Source organism: Octopus bimaculoides, chromosome 11 (assembly GCF_046866305.1).
Source record: "Octopus bimaculoides isolate indiv1 chromosome 11, ASM4686630v1, whole genome shotgun sequence".
NCBI lineage: Eukaryota > Metazoa > Mollusca > Cephalopoda > Octopoda > Octopodidae > Octopus > Octopus bimaculoides.
In genome coordinates, this window is record NC_142938.1 from 77,579 (window position 1) to 90,897 (window position 13,319).

Consider the following 13,319-nt stretch of genomic DNA (forward strand, 5'->3'; position numbering starts at 1 on the left):
ATGAAGGGAATAATACTACAGCTATTTAGCCATAGGAAGCAGCACCGCTTCCTATCGGCCTTGACACACTTCCTGTGTCCATTTCCCTTTGATATGATTAAGTATTATAATTTTTTGGGGATAAGTTTTGAATTTTGAAAGTTGGCATTTTTTTATTGCCGGTGAGGAGCTGTGCCTGTGCAGTAGATCTGAAAAAATTAGGATGTATTAATGAGAGGCATGGAATTGATTGCCTCGTGTTTATATATTTTAGTCTTAGGTGTACTCGTTGAAAACGACTTCACCAAGCAAATTATTTTAATTGCTAAACAAAAGTCAAAAACCAATTGGTCCAGGAAAAGAGATGGTAAAAGTTTTTATTTTTCATTTCATTCCTTTCCGGATTTTATCCCTAATTTTGTGGTTCTAGAACCTAGCAGTTCTTTCTAGCTTAAGGGATTCTATGAGTGGATTCCTCTTATGTGGCAGTGTTGGCTACAGCCTAGTCACCCGTATTACGAACCAGGTGATACACGAAGGAGTCATACCCAATGACTGGTGTAGCAGCACCATAGTCAACTGCTACAAAGGTAAAGGTGATGCTTTAGATACAAATAATTACAGAGGCATCAAGCTGTTAGATCAGGTTATGAAAGTTACAGAGAGGGTCATAGCCCAACTAATTAGGGAGCGAATCAATTTAGATGAGATGCAGTTTGGGTTCGTGCCAGGTAAAAGCATCACTGATGCCATATTTCTAGTGAGACAGCTGCAGGAGAAATACCTAGCCAAGGATAAACCTCTGTACCTGGCCTTCGTTGACATGGAGAAAGCCTTTGAAAGGGTCCCCCGATCCCTTATCTGGTGGTCAATGAGGAAACTTGGGATAGAAGAATGGTTAGTGAGAGCTGTGCGAGCCATGTACAGAGATGCTGCCAGTAAGGTGAGGGTTGGAAATGAGTACAGTAACGAATTCCGGGTAGAGGTAGGGGTCCACCAAGGTTCCGTCCTCAGCCCCCTCCTATTTATCATAGTCCTCCAGGCGATCACAGAGGAATTCAAGACAGGTTGCCCCTGGGAGCTCCTCTATGCTGATGACCTTGCACTAATTGCGGAGTCACTATCAGAACTAGAGGAGAAGTTTCAGGTGTGGAAGCAAGGACTAGAATCGAAGGGCCTTAGAGTCAACCTAGCTAAAACCAAAATCCTAATAAGTAGGAAGGTAGATAAAACACAAACCCCTTCAGGTAGATGGCCCTGCTCAGTATGTAGAAAAGGAGTAGGTAGTAACTCTATAAGATGTACCCGGTGCAAGCTATGGACACATAAGAGGTGCAGCAATATCAAAGGCAGATTAACTACGAAGTTAGTTTTTGTATGTGGCAGATGTTCAGGTGCAATAAACACTGTAAACAAACAGGAAACAACTTCTATCTCATTCCAGGGAGAAAAACTAGAGGTAGTCGATAGCTTCCGCTATCTGGGTCACCAAGTTAGTAGTGGGGGTGGGTGTGCTGAAAGTGTAGCTGCTAGAATAAGAATAGCCTGGGCAAAGTTTAGAGAGCTCTTACCTCTGCTGGCGACAAAGGGACTCTCACTCAGAGTAAAAGGCAGACTGTATGACGCATGTGTACGAACAGCCATGCTACATGGCAGTGAAACATGGGCTGTGACTGCTGAGGACATGCGTAAGCTCGCAAAGAATGAAGCCAGTATTCTCCGTTGGATGTGTAATGTCAGTGTGCATACCCGTCAGAGTGTAAGTATCTTGAGAGAAAAGCTGAACATAAGAAGCATCAGTTGTGGTGTGCAAGAGAGACGATTGCGCTGGTTTGGACATGTGGTGAGAATGAATGAGGATAGCTGCGTGAAAAAGTGCCACACCCTAACAGTTGAGGGAACCCGTGGAAGAGGTAGGCCCAGGAAGACCTGGGCTGAGGTGGTGAGGCAAGACCTTCGAACATTGGGCCTCACCGAGGCGATGACTACTGACCGAGACCTTTGGAAATGTGCTGTGCGTGAGAAGACCCGGCAAGCCAAGTGAGATCGTTGCCAGTGCCCCTGGACTGGCTCTTGTGCGGGTGGCACATAAGATGTACCATCTTGAGCGTGACCGTTGCCAGTACCGCGTGACTGGCCTTTGTAGGGTTTTCGAGCGAGATCATTGCCAGTGCCCCTGGACTGGCTCTTGTGCGGGTGGCACATAAAAGACACCATTTCGAGCGTGGCCGTTTTCGTGCAGGTGACACGTAAAAGCACCCACTACACTCTCTGAGTGGTTGGCATTAGGAAGGGCATCCAGCTGTAGAAACTCTGCCAAATTAGATTGGAGCCTGGTGTTGCCATCCGGTTTCACCAGTCCTCAGTCAAATCGTCCAACCCATGCTAGCATGGAAAGCGGACGTTAAACGATGATGATGATGATGATGATATATATATATATATATATATATACATACATACATACATATATATATATATATATATATATATATATATATATATATATATATATGTATGTATGTATATATTCGCTATGATAGATCACTGACCACTACACATATTTTTTTCTGACCTTGTTTCTCTCCTTATTTCATTCTGTGTTCCTTTCTCTTGAAGAGCATAGGCTCAAAACATTAAAGACTTTCTCCATTCCCAAGCGTTATACTAATACATCCATTTGTTGTTTACACCACCTGTCTTCGTCTGTTGTTTTTTCGTGAATTCTCATATATATATATATATATATATATATATATATATATATATATAAGGATTTACTTTTCGTAATGAGATAAAAAACCAAAGCTATGTATATTTTAGAACATTTATAATAGAAGGTCTTACAGCTATCTCCAGGATATTTACTATATCCCTTCATCGGAGACGGTGTGAGAGGATAGTTAATTTAGATAAGATAAGAAATAGAGAGTGAATTGGAGGAACAAAAATAGATGTGAGATATGCAGGGATATTGTATTTGTAAATCCATTGTTTAGGCAGAATGGTATACACATAAGATTCCAACACTATATAAGTAAAATCCAATAGTCTTTAAAATTGGTCATTGTATTTGTAAATCCATTATTTTGGCAGAATGGTATACATATAAGATTCCAATGCCCTATGAGTAAAATCCAACAGTCTTTAAAATTGGTCATTACAAGTACAGAGTTTATACACAGTGTTATATCTTATCTAAATTAACTATTGCTTAACCATCCTTTCACACCATCTCTGATGAAGAGATATAATAAATATCCTGGAAACAGCTGTAAGACCTATTTATAAATGTACTATAATGCACACAGCTCATTACGAAAAATAAATTCTTACATTCACACGCTGATATATGACCTACGTTGGACCCCTTATTCACTTAATCACCGAACCTGGAGCTTAACTATGGTCTATCCATAGCACTTACTCAGCATTACCCGAAACCTCTGGGTTTCATTGATACCACTACTGCTCATAACCTATGTATATATATATATAAATTGTAAATCCCAAAAATAACAGCAAAAATACAAAGGATTCTGCGGTACACGTGTTTCAAGCTTTATATCAGTGTATAATTTACAATATAAAGCTATCTTCAGCCGCAAAAGTATTTCTCTCCCAGGAAATTACATCACATCAGCGTTAAAGGAGGAAGAAAGGTGTGATATAAGAGGTGAAGATCTGGCATACACAGGTGCTTACAATTGTCAAGTATTACCTCTAAATTTTACTTTACCTATATATATATATATATATATATATATATATATATGTATGTATGTATATATATATATATATATATATATATATATATATATATATATATGTATGTACATATATATATATGTATGTATATATGTGTATTTATAAATGTATGTATATGTATGTATATATACATATATATATATATATATATATATATATATATATATATATATATATATATATATATATTATGCTGCCATTATAAATGTATCAATAATGGCAGCAGCAGCATCAACAACAGCAACAATGAGCAGCAGCAGCTGCTGCAACACTATCGAGAGCAACAGCAGCTTCAATTGAACAAGCAGCACCAACAGCACCTACGACAACATCACCTGGATTAAGAGGAGCAACAGCAGTAGCAGTAAGAGGAGACCACCACCACCACCGCCACCACCACCACCAACAACAACAATGCCAACAAGGATGCTATGTGATGGAACAGCCGTAAGAATTGAGGCTTTAACATTGCAAGAATAACAACAACAACAACAACTACAGCAGCAACAACAACAATAAGAAAACCACTACAATGATGATGGTAGAAATGATAAAAGAATTATGGATGGCCAAGTAATACAACAGCAACAATAAAAGCAATAAGAACAACAACAGCAGCAACAACAACTATTCTAATAACATTAAAAGGAGGAGTTTAGTTTTAGAGTCTTACTTTCACTTTCGGTTATCACAGATTGAATGTTTTTACACGTGTATCGTGTAATTGTAAGTAGAGTGAACAAGTCTACCAAGGCATGGCTCAGTATATAATGTAGTAAGAATCCAAGTGTTCCCAAGGCATGGGGTTGTTGGAATAAATGTAAAGAATTCTTCATCAGATGGAAAGAATATTTCTATTTGTTTTGAATTAATATTAACACCATTCCTATATGAATATCAAAACAACAATGATCACAGCACCACTTATTAGCAAGGTGTCTATTATACAATCTATTTCACGTGTTCACATTCAGTTAAGCCTCATATTACCCTACAAATAAGCAAATATTTATACACAGCCTTTAAAATTTTATTTATCATTAATTTCAAACATTGAATTTTCACTCTTGTTATTTTATTATTCCCAGAGAATATTTTATAGGGATAATTCCGACATTTTAAAATATTTTCTACCAGTTTGTACTGAGGAATGGACTCCCATCAATATGGGCAGCGATTATTCAAAGAATCGGAAGTTAAAACAGAGAAAAGTGTCAAGCAAAGTGCAACCATCTGAACCAAGCCACTCAGTTGTTATTAGTGAGGTCAGTCGTGGCTTGTCTGAGAGCAATAATGTGGCGAATTACATTACTGACAAACAAAAGGAACTCGTTCTAGAAACATGGAAAATAGTCCAGTGCAACATGGCCAGAGTTGGTGTTGTGATGTTCATGAAGTAAGTTATAAACTGTATATATTCTATATTATGTGTGCATGTCATTTACATACATGCACACACACATTTTTATTTCATCATATGCACAGTTACATATCAGATTGTCTATCAGAAAAGGTTGATAGCCCCTTATTTACTTATAATGTATATGTGTCTGCATCTTTGCATAAACTGTATGTATGCCAGTGTGTAGCCAATATGTGTGTGAATATATTTATGGTGTATATATGTACTTCTAAATGGATAGGTGTATGCGTGAAAATGTGTGTCACCTTTCATTATTGTTGTTTAGATGGTTCCATCCATAGCCCACACTGCCTTTCTTCTATATATAAGCCAATTTTGAGCTCCTTTAGAAAATTCTGTTGCTATTTCTCATAGATCGAGTTATCACCCCCTCGCTGGCTCCATTCTATGTGCTGTATATGTGTCTGTTGGTATGTGAAATATGCACAGGTATAGCAGTGAAGGCAATAACAACATCATCGTTTTATATATGTGTGTGTATGTGTGTGTGTGTGTGTGTGTGTGTGTGTGTGTGTGTGTGTGTGTGTGTGTGTGTGTGAATACCATGCAATGTAAGATAATGAGAATTAGTCTCAGGTACATCACACAGCCCTTACAATAAATATAAATATGAATATTACATATATGTGCCAGAAAGCAAAAGAGGAGACACAACCAAGTAGAATGTTTAAGAGAAGATTTATTGATGATATGTTAACATGTGTGTCTGTGTGTGCGTCATGTATACAGAATAATAGACAGGCCATCATGCGAACAAAATGTATGTGCGTGTATAGGCATGGATGTATGCGTGTGTGTTATGTACATATAAGAATAGCAATGAAGAAGAGAGTGAAAGAGTCTATAATAAGTTAGAAGAATGTTCATAGACACAAGAATGTGAATACATTTCTGGTAAGACAGCTGCAGGAGAAATACCTAGCCAAAGATAAACCTCTGTACCTGGCCTTCGTTGACATGGAGAAAGCCTTTGACAGGGTCCCCCGATCCTTTATCTGGTGGTCAATGAGGAAACTAGGGATAGATGAATGGTTAGTAAGAGCTGTGTGAGCCATGTAGGGGTCCACCAACGTTCAGTCCTCAGACCCCTCCTATTTATCATAGTCCCCCAGGCAATAACAGAGGAATTCAAGACAGGATGCCATTGGGAGCTCCTCTATGCTGATGACCTTGCTCTAATTGTTGAGTCACTATCAGAACTAGAGGAGAAGTTTCAGGTGTGGAAGCAAGGATTAGAATCAAAGGGCCTTAGAGTCAACCTAGCAAAAACCAAAGTCTTAATAAGTAGGAAGGCAGACAAACCACAAATCCCTTCAGGTAGATGGCCCTGTTCGATCTGTAGAAAAGGTGTAGGTAGAGACTCCATAAGATGTATCCAGTGTAAGCTATGGACACATAAGAGGTGCAGCAATATCAAAAGAAGGCTAACTAGGAAGATAGTTTTTGTATGTAGCAGATGCTCAGGAGCAATAAACACTGAAAATGTGCAGAGAACAACTTCTGTCACATTCCAGGGAGAAAAACTAGAAGTAGTTGATAGCTTCCATTACCTAGGAGACCAAGTCAGTAGTAAGGGGGAATGCTCTGAGAGTGTAGCTGCTAGAATTAGAATAGCCTGGGCAAAGTTCAGGGAGCTCTTACCTCTGCTGGTGACAAAAGGCCTCTCACTCAGACTGTATGACTCTCCCCAGACACAACAGAATATGCTTCAACACACGAACTCACATAAAGAATCTTGCAAACCAAATCCCATTTGGTTCCTCAAAATCATAGCTTTAATTGAGGTGATGCCTGCAGATGCAAGGACATCTGTGTTTGGAGTAAAAGAACTCCATTTAATTTTTTAAATGCGATGAAGGCATTTGTTCTAACAATTTCACAGGAATACAACAGGGATGGTAAGACAAATGATTTGTAATGAACCATCTTTGTATTCTTATTTATATGTCACTGGCACCAAACGTGTGACTCTAAGCCACCAAATGCTTTTGCTGCCCTTTGAATTCGCAGACGTATTTCTGTATCAAGATTTCCATCATTTTGTACAGAGCTTCCAAGGTAGATGAACAAATCGACAACCTCGAGTAACTTACCCTTAACAAAAATTTTAGTGGGGTTACAAACAGCACCACACGCAGGTTGATGCATTACAACTGTTTTTCTCATGTTGATGGTGAAGCCAAAATCATCACAAACTGAATCAAATACAGATACAAGAGATTGTAGACCTGTTTCAGAATGACTGACAAGATCACAATCGTCAACATATAAAAGTTCCCTAATGAGTGAAGTAAAAACCTTCATTTGGAATTTCAGTCTGGTCAGATTAAAAACATTCCCTGTTGTTCAATATTTTATGTAAATACCCTCCTCAGAGTTTTAAAAAGCATGTGACGACACAACAGCAAAGTATTTTGCAAAGAGGGTGGGTGTATCAAGGTCTCTTTGCTTTACTCTATTTTCCATTCTGAGGGCTACTACTACTACTACTACTATTGCTGCTGTGAAATATGTAATGTCAGAGGGGCTCTAGAAGCTGCTAGAAATGAAGACTCTGAAAGGAAAATTGGGTTTGAAATTCTTGAGACACTAGACACGATCCCTGATCAAAGAGACATCCTGGGAGAGTAGAAGTCCTAAATGTCAGTACATCGGTCCTCTCAGGGGCCTTCTGTCCCAACAATAACAACATAAAGTGGCAACTGAAAGAAGGTCTCCATTACTGCCAACACTATCAGCAACATCCTCGTCACCACCTCACCACCATTATCACAAGCATCACCAACATTACAAGCACAAACACAACCTAATTCACATGCACGCGCACGCACACACACACATACACATGTATCTGTGTGTGTCATAGTAGTTCCCCACCACCACTGCTTGATAACCAGTGTTTGCGTGTTTACGACATTGTAACTTAGCGCTTCAGCAAGAGAGACCGATAGAATAAGTACTAGGCTTTAAAAATAAAGGTCTTGTCGTTTGACTCTTCAAAGCAGTGCCCCAGTATGACCGCAGTCTAATAACTGAAACAAGTAAAAGATAAAAGATCAGTACTACTACTACTACTGCTGCTGCTGCTGCTGTTGTTGTTGTTGTTGTTGTTGTTGTTGATGATGATGATGATGATGATGATGATGATGATGATGGTGATGGTGATGATGATCTTTTTCAGTCTTTTTGAGACCCACCCTGACGTTCGAGACGTGTTCATGCCATTTCGTGGTCTGGCAACAGAAGATATGAAACAGAACTCACGTTTAATTTCTCATGCATTTCGGGTGATGGGGACAGTCGAGAAATGTCTTGCCCGTATAAATGAACCAAGGAGACTAGAAGATATGCTCAAGAATCTTGGCGCCCGACATGTTATGTACAATGCTAAAGTTGATTACATTGATGTAAGTATGTTTGTTGCTGTTGTTGTTGGTGGTGGTGTGTTGTTTTTACTGTTTTGATTGTTGTTGGTCAGTCTCTTAATCCATTGGGTCTAAACACCACCACCAAAAAACTCCCATGTCATATGGTGTGTCTTGGACGTCATCAACCCTAACCCCACATAAAGTTGTAATAACGAGGAATTGGGACTTAAACTGAAAAGGTTGACAGAACACTCGTTCATTCAAGTGGTTGGCCTTTTTTCTCCTATTTTTCACCTATTTACAGAACTGCATTTTTATCATTACTCAGGCTTTTGGGTAACATACATGTGGTGTTGGTGGAGGTGTATGGCTTACTGGTCTCAGTGTTGTACTCACAATCATAACATTGTGGTTTTGATTCTTGGACCGTATGGTGTTTTGTGTTCTTGAGCAAGACACTTCATTTCACATTGCTCCAGTCCATTCAGCTGGCAAAAAGGAATAATTCTGTGAATGACCAGCATCCCGTCCAGTGGGGATTATATTCGTCACAGAATCTAGAAAACTGGTCTTAAGAGCCCATGGCTTGGGGGAGAGTTTTGATCCTTTTTGGCATATGATATTGTTTTGTCTTCACCAATTTTTTGTTAAGATTTTCCTTGGGGAGGATCCAGAGTGTGTCAATCGTATATTAAATCCCTTCCAATGGATTGCATGGCGGATTGCAGCACCTTAGCACTGATGGACCACATTAGAAATGAGATTCACATGACAAACAGTAAATGCAGTGAGGCAGGAAACAAAGGACCAGCTAAATGCCAAGACATCACCAGACCAGCAAGTAAAACCGACAAAGTCAAAGACTGACACAGTCTTTTTGAAAGTGTTTCATTTTAACGAAAAATCCATTTCTGCAATCCACCATACGACCTGTAAGGAGGGAGTAAATATACAATTGACACACTCTGGATCCTCTCTGAGGGAGATCCTCTAACTTAAACTGTCTGATTAAAAATGAAAAATTATATCAGCGATCCTATGCAGTGTATAAAATAATGTGTAGTAAATGTAATGAATTCTACATTGGAAGAGAACCATCAGACAAGTATACATGCAAGTTAAAAACACTTCTATGCTAATACTTCTTTCATGAAAAAACATCTTCAGAAATGTCACAACCAAGATATCCAAGTTTCTATTGAAGCTACAGAAAGAAACATTGAGAACTCGAGAATAAGATAAGCCTTCTTAATTAGCAAGATCAACCCATTTATTAACAACAGAACCGAGCTGCACGTAGCTGATTGGCTGCTATAGCAATGCAAAACAATCCTTCATATACACACTACGGAACACAGATGTTCAGCTAACACCATTTCTTCAAAGATTTCTTAAGAAGGAGTCCTAACTCTGAAATATAAAAATACAAAGTAAAAGTATTAACCATCAGCTTGTAATATTTCTTTCATTTGCATTACTTTGAGTTTGTAAAAAAAAAAAACTAAATACATTATATATATATATATATATATATATATATATATATACATATATATGTGTGTGTGTGTGTGTATGTATATTAAGACAAACTCTAAAGTCTTTTATAGATATGCAAAAAAGTCTGCTTCAGTATGGTACAAGGTAGGGTCACTGTTCAAAGAAAATGGTTCGCTGACTGTAGACTTCAAGAAAATCAGTGATGACATCACTGATTTTGATGACATCAAAGTAGAGAAAACAGATGTAATATCGGTTATTGATGAAATGAGCTCAAACTCAATCCCAGGCCCTGGTAGATTTCCAGCAATCCTCCTGAAGAAATGCAAAGGGGCTCTAGCAAGACCACTACAGATTGTCTTCTTGAGTCTCCTTGCAACTTGGAGACTTCCAACAAAGTTAAATGGAGGTAGCAGAGCAGAGGCTAAAAATTATAGACCTGTCTTTCTAACCTCCCTGTCAGTAAAATCATGGAACTCATTGTCAGCAGAAAACTGACAGCATTCCTTGATGATAATAACCTGCTCCTTGACACTCAGCATGGCTTCCACTCAGAAAGAAGCTGCTTTAAATGGCTTTTGCAGCATTATGACTGAGTATTGAAATAATTAATGACTGAGTGTTGAAATAATTAATTGCATGTTGTTTTCTGCAGCCCATTTATGTATGGCACCTAGTTCTTTCAGTAGAGGATTAGCACCAAAAGGTTCCTTGACTGCTTGTACTGCTTTTGTGTCGTCGGCATAGCTAGTAAGTGTGGTTGTCTGTGTAACTGATGGCATGTCTGAAAAAGCCACGATGAACAGTAGTGGCCCCAATACAGTTCCCCGAGACACTCCACTCCATTGGCTGTCACGGACTGGCTTCTGTCTTTTAAGAAGACATGCAACCACCCACCCAGTTTTCCGACTATGTCGAGTTTCCGAAGCTTGTGGGATATCATCTTATGATCTACCTTATCAAAGGCCTTTCGAAAATCAAAATATCTCTCGACTTTTCTTTCTTCCTTGTCACATACCTTATTGTCAACTGGGCATGCTATATCTATGATCCAGCATAGTTTGTTTTCTTTCTCAATTAAGACTATGTCTGGCTTCCTATTCTCAATCTCATGGTCGCACTGAATCATAAAATCCCATCGGATCTTTGCATTTCCATTTTCGATGATGCCTTCGAGTTTATGGTCATCCCAATCTTTTGCTCTGTCAAGTCCATACTTGTTACAAAGTGTCCAATGAACAAGCCTGGCTATATTGTCGTGGTGTCTCTTATATTCCTTCTGGGCTAGTGGTGTACATTATTGGCTGGTAATATACCAAATGGTTTCACCGTTTTTTTCCACAGATTCTGCACATATCACTTTCTGGTGTACTGTCTATTCTGTATTTTATATAGTTTGTTCTTAGTACTTGCTCTTGGGCAAATAAATACTTTCTTAAAACTCCATCCTTCAACAGGTCGTTATAACAACAAATTTTTATTGTCAAAACTGCTGACTCTGACATTTCATATTATTGTGTACCTAATCAATCTTATCTGTTACAATCGGTAACTACACAAAAATATTATCGTTACATATATTATAAGGAGAAAATGGAGAGTTTTAACTGATAAACTTCAATTTATTTACATATTGTCAAAATTCTCTGTTACCTACAATTCTTTCCATACTTAACTCGTTCGATTACAAATTAAAAAATTAAAAGTTGCAGCTTGAAAATAGCAAGTTAAATACTTCCTCGGGGTGAGAATTAGACAGAAAATGAATCGATTGTGTGATCATCAACAGATTCAACATTGGTATATATATATGTCAATATTGGTGTGTGTGTGTGTGTGTGTTAATATTTTTTTGTGCGTGCATAAACACTTATCCCTTTCCAACAATTATTTTCAACAACTTCACCTAATTCTAGATTTGTTTCTGTTACAGTTAATTGGTCCTCAGTTCATTCTGGCTATCAAACCTGAAGTTGGTGACCACTGGTCGCTGGAAGTTGAAGAAGCTTGGTCAGATCTCTTTAAGTTAATTACACATATCATGAAAGCTGCTATGGCATTTTAAAAATCATTTCAACCAACCGAAACTGGTTTATTTTTGATTCGTGGTAGAGTTGTGATTGTCGGTTGATGTCCACCCACAGAAACAACAGACGAATATCTGGAATTTGCCAAATGGCAAAAAATAGAATGGAGCAAGAATTCTCTTTCCATTTCTATTTTTTGTTATTTTTATCATAAATAATTGTCATCTTTGCCAACATCATCACAATCATCATCATGAAATGACAAAGGAAGCTTCTGTGTTGCAACTTATCTTGATAGAAATAGCAAACAAATCTCCTTCATGTCACGTCTCATAGCTTTAAATACACAAAGAACACATTAGTTAATATAATCCTAGATAAGCCTAACAAAGACATGATTGCGACTGAATGACATGGATCACATGTTTTCTCAATAAGAGTGGATTTGCAGCTCAACATCAACGACAATCATTATCATCAAAGATGGAAGCAATCAACAAAATTCATATTCATAATCATCCATGTTTCTTTAACAAGAGCAACAGCATCAACAACAATGAGTGACAAGAATGTTTCTCAAGAATAAATGCTCCCGTTATAGTTTTCATTACCCACATCTTAATCAGCCTCTCTTCTTTCTTCTCTGTATCTTGGTCTCTCTCTCTCTCTCTCTCTCTCTCTCTCTCTATATATATATATATATATATATATATAGATATGGTGCTAGTGTTTACTCCTTATGCAGAGTCTGACCCCCTCCTGTACCTACACCTTAGAACCATCATGACATCTGATGTGGCTTTTTAGACCAGACAATGTTCTGGAAAGACACCCACGTAGATTGCACATCCAATTTGGACTATCAAGAGCTGCAGATAAGTTCTGATCTTTGTGGATCTTAAAATGTCTTTTGAGGCCTCCGTTAGATTTGCAAACTTTCTGGCATACACTACCCACAAGGTGTGCACAGACATATAGTCAGAATAGTTGGTGGAGGTTCGTTTTCCATGGGTTCGCAAATGAGATTTGAGTCCAGCAAAAGAAAGGCATCGTCTGTCACAAACTGTGTACCCAGAAAAGTCATTGTGATTCACCTTCTCGATCGCAACATTCTTCCTTAGATCTCTTTTGAGTCTTACTTGCGTTATCCTGGCCTCTTCAAACGCTTTCACTCCACTCCACACTTTTGTTTCCCATCCAACTCGATCCGAAGCAAGTGTTTCTATGTCCTCTGAAACCATTCCAAGTGACTTCATA

The 13,319-nt window shown here is 38.3% G+C and overlaps 1 protein-coding gene across 1 annotated transcript; it reads left to right on the forward strand.

Moving 5' to 3' along the window:
* The first annotated feature begins 4,017 nt into the window (after positions 1–4,017).
* Positions 4,018–12,684, forward strand: LOC106881192 (neuroglobin). The gene is made up of 3 exons (XM_014931488.3): positions 4,018–5,143; positions 8,352–8,577; positions 11,969–12,684. Exons 1-3 carry the CDS (start codon positions 4,914–4,916, stop codon positions 12,098–12,100), a joined length of 588 nt encoding a protein of 195 aa, XP_014786974.1. The 5' UTR covers positions 4,018–4,913; the 3' UTR covers positions 12,101–12,684.
* The last annotated feature ends 635 nt before the right edge of the window (positions 12,685–13,319 follow it).

Excerpts from the sequence above, each read along its gene's own strand:
- LOC106881192 (XM_014931488.3), top strand. The coding sequence starts at position 4,914 with ATGGGCAGCGATTATTCAAAGAATCGGAAGTTAAAACAGAGAAAAGTG. Across the intron at positions 5,144-8,351 it reads GGTGTTGTGATGTTCATGAA|TCTTTTTGAGACCCACCCTG; the intron begins GTAAGTTATAAA and ends GATCTTTTTCAG. Across the intron at positions 8,578-11,968 it reads CTAAAGTTGATTACATTGAT|TTAATTGGTCCTCAGTTCAT; the intron begins GTAAGTATGTTT and ends TTTCTGTTACAG.